The 24,178-nt window shown below is 43.2% G+C and overlaps 2 protein-coding genes across 4 annotated transcripts in view; one reads left to right on the top strand and one right to left on the bottom strand.

The window, feature by feature from the left end:
- Positions 1 to 24,178, top strand: part of CTNNA3 (catenin alpha 3) — a 431,599-nt gene that overhangs the window by 154,523 nt on the left and 252,898 nt on the right. The gene's annotated exons all lie outside the window — the stretch shown is intronic.
- The window catches only part of LRRTM3 (leucine rich repeat transmembrane neuronal 3), an 83,386-nt gene that overhangs the window by 40,024 nt on the left and 19,184 nt on the right, over positions 1 to 24,178 (bottom strand). Inside the window, exon 3 of one of the 3 annotated variants that reach the window (XM_066555004.1) lies at positions 11,385 to 11,435. The exons of the other annotated variants lie outside the window; for them this stretch is intronic. Within the exon in view, the coding sequence (XP_066411101.1) occupies positions 11,430 to 11,435 (6 nt within the window). The 3' untranslated portion in view covers positions 11,385 to 11,429. The remainder of the gene's footprint in view (positions 1 to 11,384; positions 11,436 to 24,178) is intronic. 3 annotated transcript variants of the gene reach the window in all.

Below are 24,178 nucleotides of genomic sequence, written 5' to 3'. Positions count from 1 at the left end.
TCTTAACCTTGTGCTCTTGAGAAGTGTTTTGAGCCTTTAACTTCTTCTGATTCTATCTGTCTCTGCTTTCTTACATTACTTTTCTCATGTCACCCCTAAAATTGTCAAGTGAAAATCAATGTTAAATTGAAGAATTGCATCTGCTGAAGACAGAACTTCACATGTCTTTTGTGCACAGTGAAAATACTTGTGGAAATTGCTTTCTCTGGCCTTAAACCATTTTTCATTTTTAGAGATTGTATGGAAGAACTTAATCCAAATGAGATTTTCAGCTTCAGTTTTTCCAGAGTATTCTTCCCAACATCAATCATGGTGTGTAAAGTGCCCTAGCACACTTCTTAATGGGCCGTGTGTGACAGTGTTCATTTGTCTTTGGAAAAGGAAATGCAAAGTGATGTTAAGAACCAAGTTATAAAATTCATAATAAGGATTGAGTTGCTTATGATTTGCATTACTCCAGTGCTGGGAGAACACCAGCTCAGTAGGCATCTTGTTATTCTAAATGCAGCAGAGAAAAGAATTTTCTGGGATGCCTTTTGCTTGATTCTTATATGAAGCTCTGGCAATTTTTCAGAAATGGTCAAAAGTCATGAACAGGACTGTCCAAAATCAGAGTATAAGGCTTGGAAAATGGAGATGAGGAATTTTAAAGTAATTAAATGTATTTAAAAGTTATTTTTATTTTTCACCTCAATTTTGGAGTCTTCAGTGTCTGCTCATTTCAAATTTTCAGACTTTTCCTCAGAGCCAAGAGAGCAAGATTTGGGTTTTTTTTTTTAACGTAGTAACATATAATTCACTTTTCCCACCATTGTGTGCTGGGAGAATACACACACAACAAAATCTCAGGAAATGGGAGGCTCGTATCTGTTTTTACAAAGGTAACAGAGATTGCTGAAAAATTTAGAATAATCCTGCTTAGGACAAGGTCAGTTTGGTTATTCCTTAGTATGGAAAGGAAATACATTGTGTTGGGCTTGGGCATCACTGTTAGGACGTGAACACACAGGAGAAATAAGAGGCCTGGATGATAATTCGTGTGAGAAAGGGTTGGGTTTGCTAGGTCTAGAAGCCATAACATGAAAAGTGAAGAAACCAGTTTTTCAGCACTGTTGAATTTGCTCAGTGCCTTCAGAAGAGGATGTATCCTAGCAGTTCAAATTTAACCCTTGAAGTCAAAGTGCCAGACTTACCAAAATCTGAGGCACTTTGCAGCCTTATGAAGTGAGGTAAGAAAAAACATTCTGGATTTCGTTGTTTCCTTTTTAGTATTCTGTTCTTGAGATGCATATGAGCACATTTTGAGGTTGGAACACACAAATATTTTTAACTAAAGGTCCTTGGTCTTTGGGCAAACCCTTGAATGTCTCATGGTGTATTCCAGAGTAATGAATGAGAGTTTGGGCACACAGGGTAGGTGTCAAGATAGCTCAAGGATGCTGATGTAGTTTTCTAAAGTTAACAAACCTGCTGACACTGCTCTATAGAATGTCACTCAATATTATTTCACTTACACAAGATCAAACCCAAAGGGCTCAAGCATTTCACTGTGGCTGTGACAGAGTTAACAGAGGGAAGCTGCTTCCTGCAAAGACTAACAGATACAGACCCCCAAAAGATGAAGCTATGAAAGAAATTTCAGTGCAGTTTTGTCTACAGATATCTCAGTTGTTGCTTTAGTTATTTCTTAGAGCTTAAATCACTGATCTTCATCCCCTGTTTAGCAGCAGAGCTCCCCTAACATCAAGGAAACGACCTTAATTCAAACTTGCTGAGAATATTTAAACTTGCTGTGAATTGTTGGAAAGAGTCAGAAATAGTTCTTATTCTAAAGTTGCTTTTTGATTAAAGTCTCTTTTGTCTGGGCAGTTCCCCACCTGATGTGTTACAGTACCTTCAACAGAAGTTGTGTTTCTTGACTGTTTTTTTCCCCACCAGGGCGTGCAGAGGTAATGATGTCCATGGGGAAAAGAGGAGTGGAGAGATGCAGCAGCACAGTGGAACAGATCTGAATTGAGGTCTGGACCCAGCTGTGCTGGTGCTGCAGGTGCTGTAATCAGCACAGCTTCTGTCTGATGTGATCTGGAATACATGTTTTGGGATGGGGACCCTGAAACACAGCCAGCAGCTCTTCCATTGCTGGGAGGTTTGCCCCAGGTGCTTTGTGTACTCCAGGTCACCTGCAGGAGCAGTTTCTCTCACAAACATCCCCAGAATCAGTGTCTGACAATTGGCTTGAGCCAATACAGTCTCACTGAGGGAAGAACTGTAATACCTTGAAGTGACTCATGCACCATAATTTAGAGGGTGGCTGCCTACAATTTCCAGGTGCCATCAATCTCCTTGGTAAGATAATTTCCTGCCTTCATATATACGGAGGAGGAAAGGATACACCATGAATTTCTGATGATGGGGATGATACTTAGCCTTTAGATAGTGTTTTCAGCCTTCAAGCAGTGTACAAGTGGGCCTTAATATTCATCATATCCCTCCAAGTCATTAAATGTTAATATTCCCTTTCTATAGAGGGGGGAGTCGAAGGAGAGGAGTTAGCTAATTTTCTCTGGACTTTGGAAAGAGTCATGGGAGTACATTTCAAGCCTGTGCCTACGTTGTGTGTCCCTTCTTTCCCTCCAAGGCTCCTGTGTTTGTGTAAAGGCCTTTACCAGCACTGGACAGGATGCAGTGTCAGCCACAGGGGATGCTGATTTACAAGAAGCAATGACTGCTCTGGGACATTATTGAGAAATTTGTCAGCTAAGAGTGAAAACTTAGGAGAAATTTTCCTAAAAGGTGCTTAATGTAAACATGAGCTGTTGAAGTGGCTCTGAGAGATGTCAAGTGGTTCTCTAAGAGACACAAAGTCTTCAAAAAGCTTTCAGCCACAGCATCCAGTGGTGTGACCATGTGGGTGGAATCCTACTTGATTCAATGCTGTTGGTTTTTTCCGTTCACTTCAGTGAACTTAAATGAAAATCTTGGAGGTAGCCCTTGTCCATTTGTTATTTTAAAGTACATATTTATTTTATTTCTGTCTGTGTCTGCCATAGCTTCTAGCTTTCATATATCCTGAAACTAAAATACCACTGAAGGCTACAGATGCAGGAGGTTTCTTTTGAAGCAGTGGGGAGTCTGCATGAGGAATCTTCACAGGAGTTGAAAACACTGATATTTGTTTAGAAAACCCTGGTGTCTATCAGAAAGATGTTTTATTCATGGAAGACAACTCATAAAAGGTCACAAGAATAGGGGAAAGCTTATTTACTCCATTCAGTTAAACAGAGCACTGGCACTGTGGAATGGAAGTGCTGTCTAATTACACGACCCTTTTTTAATGTGTTGATTTAAAAGTTATATTTTAATCAGCATATTTTCTTTAAAAAAAAGTTCTCATTCACCTCTTTGTTCAATCCAAAAAAGTTAATTATAAGAATGTTTTTAAAACTGGGAAATAGTGAATAATATTTTAAATTTTTTCCCTTTTAGCCTACTTCTAGTCAACTTCTGAAATTTTCAGGGATCTAAAAAAGAGTGAAATTATTTTTGCAACTTAATTTTTTGATCAATTTAGTTTAATTTAATTTCTAAGTGCTTTAATGGCAAGCATTGTAAAAATTCAGTTTTTAAATTTCATGTTCATTTGCTTATCCTGTAGAACTTTCAGTTTTAATGACACAAATTGTGCCACCTTCTATCATTCCAGAATAAAAATCAGATAAAAGATACTGGGCCAGAACAAGCCAAAACAGTTTAAGCAGGTTTTAAACTGGTTAAAAGTGACAGGAAAGGAGACAAGAGGACATGGAAGGATCACTGCTGAAGTGCATGTGGGGAAGAAAGCATTACCAGATGTTTGGTGTTTATGGGAATGTTCATACAGGTGCTCTCTCAAATTCTGTTCACAGAATTCATAAGAATTTTGTATTGTTAAGAGCTTTGCCTTCCACTAAATTAGGCCAAAATAGGCTAGTTGGCTGAAAACCAATGAGAAAGGAGACAAATGGACACTTGCACACAGGCATGCTTGGCAAAGCATGATTTCCAAAGGAAATGAGGCTGAAGAGATGGATTACAAGTGGCAGTAACCTTCAGAGCCCAAACACAGCTCTGCCCCTCTAAACGATCTCCCCTTCCCCCTCCTGTTTGGAAGCATTACAGGAGATGTGATAAGTAAATACAAGCTTAATATAGCTGTTTACTAAAGCTCTTGGGGAAAGTCTAGCAAAATATGCTTTCATAAATAAGCCAGAGCTAATTAAGAACCACTTGAAAAGCTAGCACAGGGGAAGGATGCAAGAAAATTACCATGTAACGTGTGTGTGGTTAGCAAAGGCATAATTCCAGCTGAGACCAGGCAGAAACCTGACTGGGAGCTGGATTTATCCATTCTTTCTCATCTTGGGCAGCATCCTATTAAACAAATCATGCCATTAAATGTGATTGAATTACCTGACAATAATAATGGCAGCAGAATAAGACCTTTCCTAAGTAAACTGCAGCTAAAAATCTGATAAATGTCTGATAAAGTTAGAAAGAGGGCTGGTGTGTAATTACAAGGAAGATCAATCTTAATGCATGTGTTTATTTTTCAAGTCCAAAGCAATGAATTGTATGCAAAATAGAAGGGGATGGTGGCTCCCTGTAATGTACTGGGAAATGCTGTACCTGTCCTGAGCTGGCATTCCTGGGGCACGGCTAGTGAAGGAAGGCAAAGCTGTCTGCACAGTCAGTGCATGGCTGTGCAGTCTGTGCCAAGGGCTGGCCACACACACCTGGCAGCTCTTGCTGCTGCTCCCATCTGCTGTGGGATTGCCTCTGGGAAGGCACTTGGGTGGGAATCAGCCCCTGGGAGGGCACAGCCCTTGGGAAGGGGTGTGAGCACTGGGTGTGAGCCCTGTGTGTGTGAGCACTGTGTGTGTGTGAGCCCTGTGTGTGTGTGTGAGTGTGTGAGCCCTGTGTGTGTGTGTGTGAGCACTGTGTGTGTGTGAGCCCTATGTGTGTGTGTGTGTGAGCCCTGTGTGTGTGTGTGTGAGCACTGTGTGTGTGTGAGCCCTATGTGTGTGTGTGTGTGTGTGAGCATTGTGTGTGTGTGTGTGTGAGCACTGTGTGCGTGTGTGAGCATTGTGTGTGTGTGTGAGCACTGTGTGTGTGAGAGCCCTATGTGTGTGTGTGTGAGCATTGTGTGTGTGTGTGAGCCCTGTGTGTGTGTGTGTGAGCCCTATGTGTGTGTGTGTGTGAGCACTGTGTGTGTGTGAGCCCTGTGTGTGTGTGTGTGTGTGTGTGCGTGAGCCCTGTGTGTGTGTGTGAGCAGTGTGTGTGTGTGTGTGAGCACTGTGTGTGAGAGCCCTATGTGTGTGTGTGTGAGCATTGTGTGTGTGTGTGTGAGCCCTATGTGTGTGTGTGAGCCCTGTGTGTGTGTGCGTGAGCCCTGTGTGTGTGTGTGTGTGTGTGTGTGTGTGTGTGCGTGAGCCCTGTGTGTGTGTGTGAGCAGTGTGTGTGTGTGTGTGTGTGAGCACTGTGTGTGTGTGAGCCCTGTGTGTGTGTGTGTGTGTGAGCACTGTGTGTGTGTGAGCAGTGTGTGTGTGAGCACTGTGTGTGTGTGAGCCCTATGTGTGTGTGTGTGAGAGCAGTGTGTGTGTGAGCATTGTGTGTGTGTGTGAGCAGTGTGTGTGTGTGTGAGCCCTGTGTGTGTGTGTGTGAGCACTGTGTGTGTGTGAGCATTGTGTGTGTGAGCAGTGTGTGTGTGTGTGAGCCCTGTGTGTGTGTGTGTGAGCACTGTGTGTGTGTGAGCATTGTGTGTGTGTGTGTGAGCCCTATGTGTGTGTGTGAGCCCTGTGTGTGTGTGAGAGCCCTATGTGTGTGTGTGTGAGCATTGTGTGTGTGTGTGTGAGCCCTATGTGTGTGTGTGAGCCCTATGTGTGTGTGTGAGCCCTGTGTGTGTGTGCGTGAGCCGTGTGTGTGTGTGTGTGTGTGTGTGTGTGTGTGTGTGTGTGTGTGTGCGTGAGCCCTGGTGTGCTTTGTGTGAGCCCAGCACGTTGAGGCTCAGGGGAGATGCGCCTGTCACAAGCAGGGGTGCTTTCAGCATGGTTCTACATTGCATGTGGGGAGAAGGGAACACCTTTGGGGGCTGTGGAGCAGTTTTGTTTGGGGCTCTCAGTGTTTGAAGTCCCAGGGTATGTCAGGCACAGGGAAAAGGCTCTCAGGACATTGTGTCTCTGCTGTTCTCTCTCTGTGTGCATTCCATGCACATGGAGCACTCCTGGCTGACACTGCTTGCTTTTCTGGCCTGTGAGATCTGTGCCATCACTCTTTGGTTGAGATCTGCTCACAGATTGCCTTAATGTGCACTGCTGCAAGACCCATTATCATACCTGTCATATCTGTCTCTCTCACCTGTTGGGAGAAGACCCTGAGAACATCTGGAAACAAATGTGAGGAGCTGCTGCAGACACTTTGTCTCTTGCAGAAAACCTTTGTACCCACTGTGCTGTGCAAACACCTCATTTGTCAGTCCCCTTTGGTACACGGGCACACAGCTATTCCCTCCCCCTGCACTGACAAAATCCCTCCTGATGGGGCTGCCTTTGCCTCCCCATGGGATGCATTACTCTGGCCCAGCTTGCATCCTAGCAGCCTTCTAAGCAGAGGGAGATCACAGAGCTTGCAGCATATTTCTTAGGGGAGCTGTCCAGCACTGAGACATTGCAAAGTTCGAGCTGCTGGTCAGGTCTAGGGTTTTGATCCAAGAGCTGCTCTGGCTTGCATTTAGGTGTGCTGCTGCTGCTGCTGCTGCTGCTTTAATGTGCAGTGCTTTATTCAGGCCTAGCCTGGCTGCTCCATGGACTGTGCTCTGGGTGGGAAGCCTGCACAGACACAGTGCCCTTCTGTGGGATGTGAGCTTCCAGTGGCAGCTTCTCCTGGAGACTGGGCAGTCTCAGCAGCAGCTGAGCTGGGATTAGCCAGGCCTACCTTTTTCTCCTGGTTTAGGTACAGGAGAGAGACCTGCAGGACTGACAAAGGTCAGTTCTCTGCTTCAGTTTATTTTCTCTGTTACATGAAATGGAGTTTGGTTGTAGCCAGACCGATGGCAGTTGGCGTGTGAGGTGAGAATTTAGGTAAGGCCTGAGAAGCAGAACTATTCAGTCATTGTAGATAAGACATTTATAACAGTTTTAGTGCCTCATGATATGGGCAAATGGAGAACTGGAGTTTCTTCTCGATACAGGAGAACCCCAAATTGCCTGATTTGCCTAATCCAGGCAAAGAGCAGCTGTTAGGCATTGTAGGATCTACATACATGCACTACAACAAAGGCTGCTCTTCTCAGAGCATTTCTTACACCTTTGGGCTCTGGAAGAGCAACATGGAATGCTGCTGGAATGACCTAAGAACTGTCCAAGTCCCATGGATGAGATGGGCTGTCCTGTGCTGCAGGGCCATGTTTGATTCAGACAAATCCTGTCTGTTCACATTTCCTTTAATCAGACTTGTCTAAGTCTCCTGTTCTGGAAATCCATCTGTATTTTCTTTCACAGTTTCGATATTTCTAATCATATTTTATATTCATGTTCTGCAGCTTTTGAATTCCAAAGTGCTGTCAAGTTCCATGATTTCACCAGGACTGCCTAGGTGGCATTTCCAACCAGCTGGTAGCAGAAATAGTACATGGCACAGGGGAGGAAAACTAAACTCATATAATCTGTTGCCTTTACACAATCTGCTTGCTGAATTAATTTCACTGGCAGCAGGTGGAAGGAAGGTGAGAACATCAGAAAGGTTTTGTTAAATGGCAATCCTTAACTGCATTTTCATTGGAAGGATCAGGTTTTGGATCTGCCCATTATGTCTGGAGCCTGTGCTGTATGTTGGGGACATGAGATGCAAGTCTGGTTCCAATTGCTCTTGGGATTTGAGGGGGAGATATGCTAAAAAGGCAAGGTTATTGTAAGTTTTAGTCCCTTCATGCAAAGGTTGTTTTATACCTCAGAACTCCCTGATGGGGTAGCACATTTTTTGTTTTGTTTTTTTTTTTTTTTTTTTAACTTTGACACATGAGCTGTCAAAGTGGACTCCACAACTCAGTGCCATGCACATCACTTGTTCTAAATGTTATCCTTTTGTAGCCTCTAGAAGCTAAATACCTTCCAACTATGTGTATTTACACATGACAAAAGGTCACAGTCATCTCTAAACAGCTCTGCATGCCTAAAACACTTGGAACTGTGTGTTCACTCACTGCTGCCCAATTCCATGCCACAGCAGCAGCCTCCTAACTGAGCTGCCTTGGAATACAACAGTGCCATTTCTGTAGAGAAGGATGTGCCTTGAAAAGCTGAATTTATTCCCAGTTAAGGGACCTGCCTGGAATTGGGAATCTGTGTTATCCCTTCACCATGTTTCCTTACCCTGCAGTGAGCAGATAGACTTGATTTATCCTGAAAGGTGCTTGAGCCTGGCCTGTTGTAATTAGCCTTAGGTAGATTTTAAATGAGTTCCATGACATCATATCTGGCTACTTCAGTTTTTCCTGTATTTCTGAGGCATCTTTATTACTCATTGTGCTGAATCTGTGATTTGTAGTTTCTATATTTAGTGGTTTAGAATCTCTCTTTACTGGAATGAGTGTTGATTTCACTGTTTGATCCAGGGGAGAGAAACTTCGAGGGCATTTTGTCATTCCTTGGTCCTGGAACCTCATTGTTCACCTCATCTGCTAATCTGTTGGCAATCCTCCACCTTCCTCTGTATGTATCATTTGTACACATGCAAATCTTTTTTAAAAGCCTGGTTTTCTACTTACACTGACAAATTTGTAATCCATTGCATTGCTTTAGCCTGAGACCACTTTTATATTTTATATTTTTGATAGCCTCATGTCGGAAGTAATAAAGTTGCATAGAACCTCAGATAAACTGTGGGGTTTATTTGTGGCTGGTAAGAAGCTTATGTATTCTCTGCCACATCTGGCAGCTCAGAAGCTGGGGTGGAACTGACTGGGAGCTGCTCTGAGTGCAGACTGTGCTTGCTCCAGTGCCCAGCACTGTGCTTCTCCACAGGGTCTGTTACACACCAGCCTGTCTTCCCTGGGGAGGGGAGGCACTGAGGGCTGAAGAGAAAACTGCAGATGGAGTTTGAAAAAGAACTTTTTGTCACCCAGCCTAATCTTGATTGCAAAGAACTGGATTTTTTTCCCCTTGTTTGTTCCCCCCCCACCCCAGTTTGTTAATGATAATGTCAAGTGGGGAAGTGCTGTGTAGTTTCTATCAGTCTTTTCTGAATGCAACTGCTTCTACACATCATAGGTAATTTTAAAAGAATATTTATTCTAATTTTCTTTTCTCTAGATTATTTTACCTTCTTCTTTCTTTTCTCTAAAATACAGTATCTGCAGCTGAGTGCAGTGTGTTAGCTCACAACAGTTGGGTGAAATAATTCTGCTAGACCTCCTGTGCTTTATAGAAAATATCCTGGAGCCAATATTAATTGCTTATCCAACTTGAAGGTAACTCTGGTCTCTGTTCTTTCCTCTCCCAATTCCATTTTTAATATAATCATTCCCATCAGCATTATTTTCAGGTTTTCTTGATTTTTTCCCTCCTAAATTTAAGTGTGCCTGGCTAATTAGAATGGTGGGGCAGAATTTTAAAGATGCTCCCATTCATCCACAGTTCTACTGAAATGTAATTAAGTAGCAAAGATTACAATGTCTCATGCACATAAATTTTAATGACCCGTATCCATAATAGTCATGCACCATGGATTAGGTAGTTTTAATATCTCTAACCCTTATTCTGACCTGTTCTCAGATATTTTTTAAATCCTTCAGGGTGAAACTTAGAGGGGGATCATAGAATTTCTGAGATATTTGTTATGGGAATCAGCTTCTCAGAGGGTTGTTTTCTTTGTTAATCAGAATCCCTCTCTCCTTTGCCCGCTGCCTTCCCTGGTGCATTAGAAAACACAGGGAGAGGGACTGATGGCCTCTGGCAGTGGAACAGAGCTCAGGCACTGTCCAATTCCCATGGCAGAACACTGGCAAATCTTCTATTAACTTTCATGGAAGTTATTTCAGAGTGAGACCAGTTTTCCCATTTAAATAGCAGGAAGACTATTTCTTTAGGCTTACAGCTTGAGCTATGTCCTGCATTAGATTTTATCCAGCATTCCCACTGAAGGCAGTTCTATTTATGTAGTATGCTGCAGGCTCAGGGATTTTTTCTGGTTGATGGTTAATCAGCATATTAGCAATAAATACCTCAACATTATGCTGGCTTGCACTGCTTAAACTTAGTATTCATTTAAAATTAAGAAGTCTTATTTCTTTTTGTATGAACCAAAAGCCTGCTTGCATGGCAAATCCAAACCACTTTGCAGACATGTTTCTGAAGTTACTGTGCTTGCCTTTCCCTTGTGCTGGTGGAAGGATTGTGGATTGTGTGGTCTTTGGGCAGCAGGGTGGGTGTGTGCCTGCCCTCCATGCAGACAGGTGCTGCTGCTCTGCTCTCACCTCTGCATGGGAGATTACACTGTGTGCTCATTTACTTCCTAATTGGGCAGATGTGACAGCAGAGCATTTTTGAGCATGACAAGTGTGAGTGTGCCCATGCCTGCTCCTGTGTATGGGTATCCAGCCCCTGGCAGCAGCACAGCCAATTCCAGGCTCCCAGGGGGGCCTTTAGCTGCCAAGAGCTCTGCTGGGAATGCACTGTTTACAGGCACTCCAGGCCCTCTCAGAAGCTCTGGGTTCTGTGAAGCTTAAGATTTGTAAGAATCCTACCTAAGCTGCTTTTTGGCAGAAATTATTGGAATTAACTGTTCTGCTTTATTTTTGTAAATTAGGCCTCTATACATCCTCATTTGCAAAGCTGTTTCCCTGCTTTTCTCTTCATTTCCCACTGAAGAAAACAATGGCTTTGTCCTCAGGGAGAAGGAACAAATGAATTTTTCACTCATCTTAGTCCAATTGTCTCTTTAAACTCAGTGACATTTAAAAAGTTCTCTTTTCTCTAAACGTGCTGCTAGGGTATTCCATGCTGCATGTTAGCCTGGGTAATGAAATGTTGCAGCAAATACATGTTCACTGTGGTTACGTTACATAAAGAAACAGAAAGAAATTATCTTTTCATTTTTCATCAAGTGTGAAAGACACTCTGGGATAAATTGAGTTTCATACTGAAAAGGCAGAGAGTTCTAACTTTAATTCATGGCTAAGTAATCATGTTAAATGAAGATCAGTCAGCTCAGTGCAAGCTACTTTTGAATAGAACTGGGTTGTTGTAAATCACTTCTGTCTATACTGTCAGGCAAATATTTAAGACTTCACAAGACTTCACTTTCACACCACTAGAAAATTCTACAGTAGTGTAGAAAACTTTTCCACTTACTTCTTCCAACCATGTTTCAAGGATTCAGTGGTACCAGCCATCATTTCAGACCTATGGAGGTCAATAATTTACAGCATTAGTTTTCTTTGCGTCACTAACTTCACCTTTATTTTAATAGGAAATGAAAAGGGAAGGATATTTCCTGGTGTTTAAGAAATATGGGAAAATACTACTTTTTCTTCTCTTAAGAGTAATCTGATTCCACTTTTCAGTAAAGCAGCTATGTTAGGGACTGTATGTTGACAATCTCAAAAACCACTTTGTTAAATGATCTTCTATAACCTTTTCATTTTTTCTCTGTGAAGCCCAAGAAGCTGGTTTAGATGGGATTAAGACATGTGCTATAATTACTTCTATTATTCATCATCCTACAACAAATTGTACTGGAATGCACAAAGTGAAGAATCATCATTCATACAAGCCTTGTTTGTAAGTGTTCTGTGCCTGCAGGATAAAGAACTTTCTCTGCTGCCTAATAAATTGTGAGAGTTCTGAGGAGCCCAGGCTAGACTGGAGTGTACCTGAGTAGTGTGGTGTATTCATGGCAACAATGATCCAAGAAAATGCTGGGTATTTCCAGTTATTTCAGTGTTCTTGGCAAATGCAGGTAAGGTAAGAAGCTGTCAGAATTATGGCTCAGGAAATGACCAGAGAAATTCTGCAAAATTTGACTTAGCTTCCTAAACCTTTCTCTGCAGGGGTGAGCTCTCAGTATTCAGTGGCACATCCATAGGGACACCTCCCACTGTCCCAGCCTGGCCTTGGACAGGATCCTTGCCCCAGGGATCCAGGGATGCCCAGCTGCTCTGGGCCTCAGCTCCCTCCCAGGGAAGGATTTCTTCCCAAAGAAGGAGTGGCTTTTGAGCAGCTGAGCAAGGACACGGGCCTAGAGAGTTGCCAAAAGGCAATTCTTGGAACTATTTACTGTCACTGAGAAACACCAAGGAGAAAATTCAAAGATGGCTTGTCTGAGCAGGTGCTGATAATAAATAAATTGCTTATTTACAAACAAGTGAAGACGGCAATTCTGCTTATAAATATATTCTCACTTAATTTTTTGAATGATTACTAATTGATTTGCAGACCTGGAGCTGCTGCCATTTGATTCCTCTTTTCATTCATCACACAGATTAGTTTCTGACCATTTGTATCTCTGAAGCATGTGGTCTTCCAGCCCAAAACCACAAAGACATCCATTTTAGATCTTAGAAGTATGAAGTCTGTTCTGAACATTTATATGAAACAATGAGAAAAAAACCCTGAAAATAGAAAAGTGATGGATTTCTAGAACTTGAACAGCTTTTTTCAAATTGGCTATTTATGGAATACTGATAGCCAAATGTTCTTTGCTGACATCTTGCTAAGCTGTGTCATGTTTCTGGAAGCCTGAGATCTGTCATCCCTGCACACTGCTATGTTGGAACTGCTTATTTGCAGTTGTTAGCACACAGGGCCTCTCTGCCTTGGAGCCTCCTGTGTGGGAAAGAGCTGAGCAGGATGAAGTGCCTGGAAAGCAGCTTGGAAAGGCTGGGACTCCATCAGAACCAGGGGGTTGCTGTGGGGGTGGAGGCCTGCCCAGGACCCAGGGTGTTTCTGTCTCTCTAGGTGGAGCTGAGTTCTCTCCAGATGGGGTTTCATACTTCATTTAATCTAATGTTCCCTTGAGGTGCTTGGGCTGAGCCAAGGGAGGGAGCTGATCCAGCCTAGCAGTAACTTGTTAAGAATTTGAAAATGCTCAACAATTACTTTTCTAGTGAATCACAGCCCTGTGTGAAACCCCAAATCCTGCTCAGTGTGCTCAGTACCAGGTCTAGCAAGGGAGAGAGAAAATCAGACAGTTGTCTTCAACAGTCTGTAATTAGGTCAGTCTGAAGTAACTGTGAAGCTGCAGCCTGGAGTGGAAATGATCAGTAAATTCTCCTCCTTGATAAGAGTTTCCCTCTCATTATCTACTCTGCTAATTTTCCTGAAGGCTTTTGGACAGTACATAAACTTTGGATTGCCTTGTCAGCAGCAGGGCTGCCTGAAGGCTCAGTTCTCTTTCCCTGGAAGTTGCCCTGGTGCCCTGGGCCTCCACGCCTGCTCCTTCCACCTCTCTGCTCCCTTGCTGACCCCTGCAGCTTCCCTTGTGCTCCTTGGTGCCTGCTCTCAGTGCTGCTGTGGTTTGCAGCCAGAAGGGTTGTCAGGAGCCTTGGACAGGAGCTTTGCACTGCAGTTGCTCTGGAAAGCTGACATCGTTAAAAAGGGAACCAAAAGCACAGAGAAATGTGGTTACTTTTTGTTACGTGGTTACTTTTTGTTACGTGGTTATTTTTTGTTAAGCTGAAAATGAAACAACATCAGCTGGATGAAAGGGACCAAGTTATTTGAGAGAGTGGGTAACTGGATAGTTAAGACACTTGGAACACGGTGATAAACTTGAAATCATAGCTCTACCTGCTTTGAAAAGAACAGATTTAATAAAAAACACCACACCAAAGCCACCCAACACACCCCATCTGTCTCTCTCTAGTTGCCTATCACAGGCACAGCCCAGGGCTTAAGAGCTGTTTTTCTAAAAAATGTTTCTGAAACAGTGTCCCAGGGAAAATAGATAAATTATCTGTCTTCATCTTTTCCTGGAACAAAAAGGGCATGGAAACCTCACTGATGCTTTGTCAGACTAAGTACAGATTCCCCCTGGAGAAGGGAATCTTCAGCCGTGCTCACAGGGACATGACAGACCTGAGTGTTACCTGAGGGTGCCCCTTTAAAGTGAGAACTCTGCATCTCCTGGGGGCCTCTGCTGTCCCAGCACAGCTGCTGCTGCTTCCCCTCCCTGAAATGCTCTTACCCTGTGTTCTCCCGGCTGGAGGAGAGACTCAAATGTGCAGGAGCTCAGTTTCTCCTAAAAGGTCATTTTTTCTATTCTGTTCCCAGCCTGCTGTGTTTTCAGACCAGACAGTGGTGTCCTTAGCTCCTGTGGACACAAGTGCTTATAGGAGTTTCAGGAAACATCACTGGTCATCATTAGCCAGTGTAAGTAAGGGCATCACAGTCTGGCACTGCAGCTTTTTCTTCTTTATAACAACTTGGAGCACGTTGGAAGGAGACATGAGCCCAACTCTGGATGTGGGAAAACTCTTCACAACAAATCATCTGCTCTGTACTGTAATTGCTGATCTTGCAATGTTGGGAGGGTAGATTGTAATGCCAAATAAATAAAATTTTAATTTGTATTATTGTTTTCAGTATTGATGATCAATAAAATAATTTCTCTGTCTTGGTGTTTAATTCCAAATATTAAAAAAAAAAGTTATTATAGTAGTATTATCTGGGTGAGTCATGTGGGAGGACTCAAGTTTCCTGACTGCTCAAGAAGATAGCCAGTTTGGCTTGCATACAGATGTAAAACGTTTTAAAAGAATAAGTTTGTGACTCAGGCCAGGAAAGCATTATCACTCATAAGTGTATGGGAAGCTGACAGTAGAGGGGTTGGTAATAAGGAACCAGTTTTAAGAGGCTGTTCTGGAAGATGTGCATGATTTGGGCAATCCTAATTGTGACAAGAAAATGCAGGTTGTGTCTGTGTGCAGAGCTCCTGTCCAGCAGGTTTGTTCTGCAAGCAGGATGGATTTCTATTGCACTGCTGACAGGGAACACATTCCTTGAGCTAATCTTCATATTTCATGGATCCTTGAATTTGCATTTGTATAATGAGGCAACACAGATCTTGTAAGCATCTTTCTGAGCAAAACTCTCCCTTGGATTTTTTTTTTAACTTAATGGTTTGGCTTTCTCAGACACTCTGAACATGGGGCCCTTTTGGTAGCTGACTAATATCATGATGTCACTAATGTCATTATTCCTTTCTGCTTTAAAGGAAACACTGCATCATTCATATTTACATTCTAAGTAATTCTTAAAGCATAAAAAATAGATGGGTTACAATCATGTCATCCCTGGTTTTGAAAGACTCTTGTTTTCACATAGAAATTGCTCCATGTTCTACTCTTGCTTCTCTGAACAATAATGTTGGGTCACTGAATGTATGTTGGAAAGATCATCTGCTTCTGATTAGGAACAAGTGTCATGTGTTCAAGCTCCTCTGAAGCTGCATTTGGAGCTGCCTCTGCTGTATTTCCCTGAAGCTGATGGGACAAACCAGTGACACCAAGGGAATGTTCTCCCCATGAGCCAGCTGAGGCAGCAACTGGAGCTGCACTAGAGTACTTAGTGAAATGAAAGCACTGCTGCCTTATGAGCTGTGCATTAATGCAGATAGATTAAAAGCCTTCTGAAGATGTTGGCAGAATTCTCATATTGCTAAATGAAATACAAATGAAGGTTTAATTGCTAAATCCAGATCTCTTCTGCATTATAAAGCTTTTTCTTTGCTCTCTTGCTGTTGTAAGGGAAGTACTAGCATAGCATATTAAATTAATGTTTCTGCTGGAAGTCACAGTGGTAGTCTGTAAGTAGATCTGCTCAAAAACTGTCTGCTAGAATTTAATAGAAAAATATTCATAAGCTTTGCAGCAGAAGGTTTAACTGTGAGCTGCCCAACATGCCTGGGCAGGAAATGGATCCCTGCCTGCCTTCAGTGTCCTGAGCAGCCTCTCAGCAGTGGAGGGATTTCTTGTCCCAGGGCTGTGTTTAATGTGAAGGGTGGGCAGGCAGGAAGAGCAGGAGTGTTGGGGTGCCCAGCTGCAGCCTGCTGAGGCCATGGAGAGCCTGCTCACAGGGCATGTGCTCACCCAGGGGCAGTGGTACCCATGGACTGAGGTGTTCTCCAAGTCAGGGCACCCAGTACAGCTTTAGGCATTGAGGGTGTAGCTTTAAAAGCAGCCTAAATCAGTTTGTTCCATTTCCCCTAAGGGTCTGGTTAAGGAAATAGTGATTGAAGTGGAGATGGGGCTGTGAAGGGTTGGTTTTGGAAAGAGTGGCTGTATGACTTGTTTTCTACACTCCTGGTTTTTAGCACAGGTTTAAAGATCCATTTGTAATTTCTTTTTCCTTTGGAGTGTATGCAGGACACACCATGCACTTTTGTTTAGATTTATAAAACTGCAGGGCTTTAGTGAGTGTCTAAGGCTTTTGTGCCTGATCTCGATGAAGGCAGTGCCCTTCCAAAGGAGAAACTGCTGCAAGGAGAGGCAGAGAGCAGCCCCATGCCTGTGTCTCAGTGCAGCACTCAGTGCTGTGTTCACCTGCTCAGCTGCAGTCACCTGCTTCTTCCAGCTCCCTTGTGTCTCCGCAAGTGCTTGGATTCCCTCTTCATTGTCCTACTTCTCCACTTACTCCCTGCTCTCTCCCCACACTCTTAACTTCATTCTTCCCTTCCTTTCTGCTCTCAAAGCTCCCAGGGCTGCACAGCTCCCAGGGTTACAGCTCCCAGGGCTGCAGAGACCAGGGTTACAGCTCCCAGGGTTACAGCTCCCAGGGTTACAGCTCTCAGGGTTACAGCTCCCAGGGTTACAGCTCCCAGGGCTGCACAGCTCCCAGGGTTACAGCTCCCAGGGCTGCACAGCTCCCAGGGCTGCACAGCTCCCAGGGTTACAGCTCTCAGGGTTACAGCTCTCAGGGTTACAGCTCCCAGGGCTGCACAGCTCCCAGGGTTACAGCTCTCAGGGTTACAGCTCCCAGGGTTACAGCTCCCAGGGCTGCACAGCTCCCAGGGTTACAGCTCCCAGGGTTACAGCTCCCAGGGCTGCACAGCTCCCAGGGTTACAGCTCCCAGGGCTGCACAGCTCCCAGGGTTACAGCTCCCAGGGCTGCAGAGACCAGGGTTACAGCTCCCAGGGTTACAGCTCCCAGGGTTACAGCTCCCAGGGTTACAGCTCCCAGGGTTACAGCTCTCAGGGTTACAGCTCCCAGGGCTGCACAGCTCTCAGGGTTACAGCTCCCAGGGTTACAGCTCCCAGGGTTACAGCTCCCAGGGCTGCACAGCTCCCAGGGTTACAGCTCCCAGGGCTGCACAGCTCCCAGGGTTACAGCTCCCAGGGTTACAGCTCCCAGGGTTACAGCTCCCAGGGTTACAGCTCCCAGGGCTGCACAGCTCCCAGGGTTACAGCTCCCAGGGCTGCACAGCTCCCAGGGTTACAGCTCCCAGGGTTACAGCTCTCTGGGCCATGCTGTGCAGGCCTTGTGTGGCTTGATGGGGACACCTTAAGGGGAGAAGGACAAGAGCTGCCCCCTGAATGGGGCACAGGCAGCTTGGCTGTGGAGGAGAGGGGCACTGAGAAGTAGAAGCAGAGCTTCCAAGGGGGCTTTGTAACACAGGGTCCCCCACCTATCTCCTACCTTTGGTGAGCTCCTGCTTTAGCCTCTCTTGGGGTACAGCTCTCATACAGGCTTCCCTTTGCTTGGGGAAAGGGAGAGGTCACAGACCTTCCCTGCCTGAAGACTTTTATCATCCTGTAGACTTTAAAAGGATCTTTGTGTGAGGTGTCTGTCATGGTGTGGAATACCTGGGACTGGGGTAAATCAGGGCTGGAGAGGTTTTGAAGGTAGAGAAACAGTGATGGCAAAAGAAAAACAATGTGTCTATTTTAAACATGAATAGCTTGGATTATTAAACTTGGATTTGTGTAATTACAATGTTCAAGCAGAAAAGTGACACCACTCCAGGAATCAATTTACCTTGAAATAGCACTTGGAGGAAGTTGTTAGTGGAATGGCTGGAGCTCACTTTGTCACAGAACAACGACAGAAAATGTTCAATTCCAATATTTAAAGAATTACCCATTGGTGCCCAGTTCTGTTAACCTCTGAAAATCCCAGGTGAGATAGGTGGGATTGGAAGCTGGATTTTATTCTTTGTGTGTGCCAGTTTTGATTTTACATTTTACAAGTCAGTCTCTCCACGGACATAATTTTAATAGGTTTTTAGATCTTTTAATTAAGAACTAGTTGTAAAGCTCTCCCAGCTGTTATTTGAGTCCTACATAAAGTTTCAATAGCTTTGTGAGGTATGAATTTTCTTTTAAAAGCTCTCCCTAACGCTTTGTCCAGTATAATTGACACAGGATTTGTCCATTTGCCTCCTACTTTGGTCCTTTCTTGTTGCTCCTGCCTACAATCCCTATTGGATGGATGTTATCTGTGCTGGTCCTTGTGGTCAGAGCTTCATAATAAGACACTGTCATTTGTGCTGTCTTGTGTTCTTTTGATGCTGGTGAGGTTCTAAAGTACTAGAATGTATATTATAGTGAGTAGGTTATTATTTTATCTATGAATTGCTTGGTGAATTATGGCTGGTCCTAGTGAGTTCTTACAGTTTACTATTGCAGTTTATTGTGCAATAAAATGTCAGTTCATTTTTGGTCACATTTTCAGCTGCCTCACTCTTTCATCTATGGAAACCTTCCAGCGATTTTCTGTACTAAAAGTGCACAAGGATCCATCTGGTTTTTGTGCAGTCCCTGTGTTTTCTGTGGGCAGCCCAGCTTGATCCCACAGACTCTGGCAGCCCTCCTGCTCCTGATGTAGTGATGGTGTGTTAAAGGTTCTTGTAGTGTTGCAATTCTGTCTACCTAAAGTCTTCTGTGGCCTGTCAGACTGTGTTTTTTACAGCTAACCTGCCATGGTTTATATTCCTTTCTGCTACGTGCATATGCCATGATCTTTTCTGGTGCTGTTGTTGTTACACCCTCTCCTAAGCTGCCTTTCCAGCACACTGGCTGCTTTGCTGTTAGCCTTTCAGCAGGGCTCTTTGAGGGGACTGGGATAGGCTCACCTCCTAGTAGCTGTGCTTGCATAACCTTCACATACTTGCCAATACTTCACATTTGAAATTTCATTTATTTTAACAAGCTTTCACTTTTAGTTACATTACCTTTTTAAAATCAATTGGAATTTTTTTAAACTTTTGTCTACTTTAGAGATATTGAATCTTACTGTGTCAGGGTCTCTCTTACAGACTGCCTTTTGGTAGTAATAATATTCTTGATGAGGACCTTGACACTGCTGTGGCTGTGTCACAAGGTGGCTTTTTTTAGTGGGTCCCCTGTTTGTCACTCCCTGAAGTACAATCTACAGATCAGAATTGTCACACAGCATGTCTGAAATAACGAAACCCTACCATTACTGCTGTTTTCCTGTGCTAGCAATCATTCCAGTTTCTCTGCACACAACAGGGTTGCTCTTCTCAAATAAAAAAGATTAGATTGTCGATTGTCCTTAATAATGTATTTTTCCTGTATTTGAGCATGGACATGGAGTTTTGTAGAGATTCTGTGTTTCTCCTTGGTACATTTCACCAAGCTCTGATGTGATTCTAAGATATTTGTGATATGATTTCTTGACATGATTCCTGTACTGACATGAGTTATTGCATTTTAAAAATCCTTTATCTAGATACTAAAGTACCAATAATTATCTCTTTCCTCCAAGTGTTTGATATTATTCAAAACATACTTACAGGTAGGCATTGTAGTCTAGCCATCTCTTTTTTAACCTTCTCAGCATTTGTATAGAAACACATACATATTTGGTTAGGGGTTTTTTGTCTTCTGCCTCTTTTGGGAAACAGCTTCACCTTTGACTTTGTCCAGTGCATTTTCTACCCATGGGCCTGTAGACAGATGGGGAAAAGGAGACAGAAAGTCTGCCCATGTGTGTCTCTTTCTCTGGGGGTTCTCAGCTTGTTTTGCAAGTGTTGATACTCAGATGAATTTTGCAGTCAGACTGGGGAGTGTCTGTGCTTTATTATGGATTTATGTTATGGGAGTGGGTGACTCCAATGAATTTTACTTCACTTGGCAGCTTAAATCTGCTCTTGAGTCAGTATTAGTTAATATTTTTTTGTGATGGATTTTGAGCTTAGCTGCAGACACAGAGGCTGAAGACTTGCCCTGAACCTCATAAAAACTTGCCCTGAACCTTGTGAGAAATGCTGTTTGTTGACAGCATTTGATACATTTTTGGTGCTGTTTTGGTTTCACTGTAGAAATGCAAGGCAAGTGATACAAGGACAAGTGGGAACTGCAGTGTTTTTTGTGAGGAAAGAGAATGCTTTACTGGCTAGTGAAGGATAAGCCCCAAACAATTAGGATAAAATGTTTCTCCATGCTTCTTTCCTCTGGAAGCTTGTCCAAATCACTTCCCCAAATAATGGTAGCTGTTACCGTCAATAATGTATCATGGAGAGAATAATGCAAGCAAATCTTCAGTCTTGCTTTTGCAGTGGATGCCTAAAGCTGTATAATAAAATGGGATTTTGAGCAACAGCAGATTTTGGACTCCTATGTCAATCACATCCCCTCCTTTCTCTCTCCACCAGATGCTGTTTTACAAGTATGTAACATTTTATGTGCAAGAAGAGAACAGCTGATTTATTACAGAAATGAAAGAATATTAAACCTTCCACAGGGCTGTAAGGACAGCCTTAGCACAAATACACCTGATCTGATAATAGCAGGCAATGAACTCACAATATTCCATATTACGTTAAAATTTCTGTAACCTAGTTGCAAATGGTTTTTCATTTAGATTTTGTTTGCTTAAGTTTATTACAGAAAGTAAAAATAACCCCTTCTGTGATAGCACCTGCAAGATAGATATTGCTCTATTTCTTTGTAAATAAAGGCCTGCATTTTATTACTGTGGAAATTGCTATACTTCTGCCTTTGCAAATCAGGCAATTTTCTGAAGCTTTTCCCAATAGGTATGTTGTAATGGCTTGGTGTGCTGGAAGGGTAGGCCTTTCCCAAGTACACGTCTACACATAATGGAGAACATTAAGAATGAAAGTACATGGAACTGTGAAGGGAAAACAAATATGGACAGTGTTCAAACCAGAGCTAAACTTCTAAACCCCTGTTTTGGCCACCTAAAGGGAAATTGCCAATGGAAACCTGAATCTTTAAATAAACCCCTAATGAAGTAGTCATCTAAATTTTACTTCAAGAACATCCATCACCTCATTCAGCTTGATGAAGCAGGACTATTCATGCCACTAGGATGATACTGTGTCTCATTTGTGGATTTGGATGAGTGGATGACAGTGGAACATTCATCATTTAGGGAAGAGTTTGTTCCCATGAAGGTCAGGGTGGCTGCCAGTCCCTCTCCCCCTCAGCCCCTGTGCCAGTACCCCACCTCTGGAACAGCAGGGACAGTGCCCGGGGTTTGGTACCCAGCTGCTGTGTGAGCACACAGGCCTGGGTCTCTTTATGTGGAGCAGCATTCCAAAGAAGTTCTGTTTGGATTGTCGTGCCAGGAAAACATCTGGGGATACCATTTAATGGTATTTCATTATTGTGGTTAATAAGCAGTGGCTCCTGGGTTTATATGTGTAGGGTGTCTAAGAATATGTTTACTTAGTGTATGTTGTGTATGTTCATCTGTGGTGTATTTATTTGTGGGATAAAGAGGCCATTTTTCTTTTTAGGGAAAAATAGCTCAGATAAGACAGTATTAGTTTTCATAAGACGGTGTTTTAATAAGATAAACAAAAAATGTGACAGATTTCATATGTGTTTTATAGGCAAATATTTTACATGTTATTTTTCTTCTCTTTTGTGTATACTCTGGAGGCAGTCATGCATGGATTGTTAGAATAATAAAAATTACTTGAAGTAACTCTGCCTTTATCTGAGCATTTGCTATGCTTGTAAACTTGCATGCTGTTCGTGTCTAGTATTACATGCACTTCCATTTGCCAGCCACAAACAAATAGATTTTAATTTGTGCAATTTACACACTTCTGCATTGTACAACAGTAAGACCCTAACCAAATTTGATTCTACACCCCTTACTGAAGGGTAGTTTTTAGCATGATAAATCTCAGTTTTCCTATTCACCTCAGTGCTTTCTGAGGGCAGGTGAAGGAAGTGCTGCTGCCTGTGCTGTGCCTGCGCAGTGACAGCTCTGGAGAGCCCCACGGCTCAGTCCGTGCGTGTGGCTGGAGGAGCAGCTGGAGCTTTGCACCCTGCAGAGCCTCAGTGCTGTGCAGGTCTGGGCTGACAGAAGCATGGCCTGTTGTAAACTAGCACTAAGCAGAGTTAAATCAGAAAACACTAAATGGAGGATAACATCACAGGCACCCCCTGAGCTCGGCGTAGAGAGGAATTCCCAACTGCTGCTGGAAGCTCAGCTGTGTTCCCTGGGAGATGGTGCAGCAGATCCTGGACCTACTGCACAAAGCTGCAGTTCATCAGTCTGCTAAATGTCATTTAAGGGGCTGGGGTAAATGGGGAGAGGTAATTACTGCTGCCTTAGGTGCTTTCAAGTAGCAGCAGCCCAGAGAATATTTTCTTTCTAGGGCAGCTCTACCACAACAGCTCATCAGTGCTGTCTGCCAGGTAAAGGAGAGCACATTGACAGAATTTATTGGGCTCAGACAGCCTTTGCTAGCGTTCATCATAAGAGGCTGTTTGGGAAGCTAAACATTGCTGAAGTGAAAGGGGAGCTACTCTTCTGTGGTAGGAACTGTCTGGAGACAGAAAACAGAGAAGGAATGAGGTGTCAATTTTCCACATGGCAAAAGGTTAACAGCACAGAGCCCTCAGGTATTCAGGGTAGATTCATATGCTGCAAGTTGAAGTCTCTGGGAAAGGGAAAATGGCAAAATGTGCAGGTAATATAAATTGTTTGGGTCAGTCAGGTCTAGGAATGCAAGCAGGACCTTCCAGAACTCTGCAAAGCTACGAGAACGAGCAAGAGTTTACCAAGCAGAATCAATTCACAAATGTGAAGCATTCCCTGTTGGCAATGATAGGAATGATTTTGATGACAGACCTCTGCCGTTAGTATTTAACAAAGCGTTACCAGTGAAAAAAGACTATGTTGTGTCCTTCTGGACACAGTTCAAAAGGCTTGTTAAGAGTACATTAATAAGGCCTTTGTGTAAATATTTTGCCTTTTATTCTTGAGTTTGTGGTCAATTCTAATTATCTATTGCCAAGGAAGATTAGTTGAAAGAGAAATGGTTTGGAGTTTGCTGAGGAAAAGGTTTAGGAGCAGTGGATTCAAGGGACAGGGAATTGATTTTAAAATGGCTTATTAAAATATTTTCATTCACAGTCCATAATTCATCTGTAGAACTTGCTGCCAGACCTCATTGATGGTAAGGTTTTAGTGGAAATTCTGTATAAAAAGATTTCATTTCTATGTGTATAATGAGAACACTTACAGGTGTGTTATTTGAAGTATAGTACTTGATCCACATTCCTGCACGGCTGTGTTAAGGGCTAAGACATCATTTTCTAACTATCATAAGCTTTTTTCTTCTGGGTTTTTGTTGGTTTTTTTTTTTGGTATGTGTTTGTTCGTACTTGTTATACACAGGTTGCACCCAGTCAGAAAGCCTGCTAGGCATGTCTGATATGACATTTCCTACTGTGATTGTGATATCCTTGGTTCAGGAGAGAGCACAAACAGTTCAATGCTCTGTGTATGAATTGCTTCCTTTGTGAGGTGTTGCTGTTGTCTGTGCTGATGCAAATACATCCTCACAGTCAAGGTAGGTTATTGTATTGTGTATCATCACAATCTGAGCTTTTTAAACAGAGGCACAATGGAATGAAAACAGTTTTCCTGTTGGCATCTGTTCTGGTTTGATTCTGAGTTTCTCCAGGGCCACCTCTCATCCTTTGCAATGCAGAAGTTGGATCAGAATTTGGATCAGAATTTTCAGCCTGTAAAACACAGGGAGGTTTATACCTCCCCATCCTGGGGAAAAGCAGCCTTTGGCAGTTTGGCCCCATGTGGGAATGTAGAACTCTCCTGAGCTGCTGCTGCTCTGGAGGATGTGGGGTAGCACATTCCTAGGTGTGCTCCAGTTTTGGACACATCTTTCATTTCCACATGTG

The sequence above is a fragment of the Molothrus aeneus genome, chromosome 8, assembly GCF_037042795.1.
Source record: "Molothrus aeneus isolate 106 chromosome 8, BPBGC_Maene_1.0, whole genome shotgun sequence".
Classification (NCBI taxonomy): domain Eukaryota; kingdom Metazoa; phylum Chordata; class Aves; order Passeriformes; family Icteridae; genus Molothrus; species Molothrus aeneus.
This window is presented reverse-complemented; position numbering and strand designations above follow the sequence as displayed.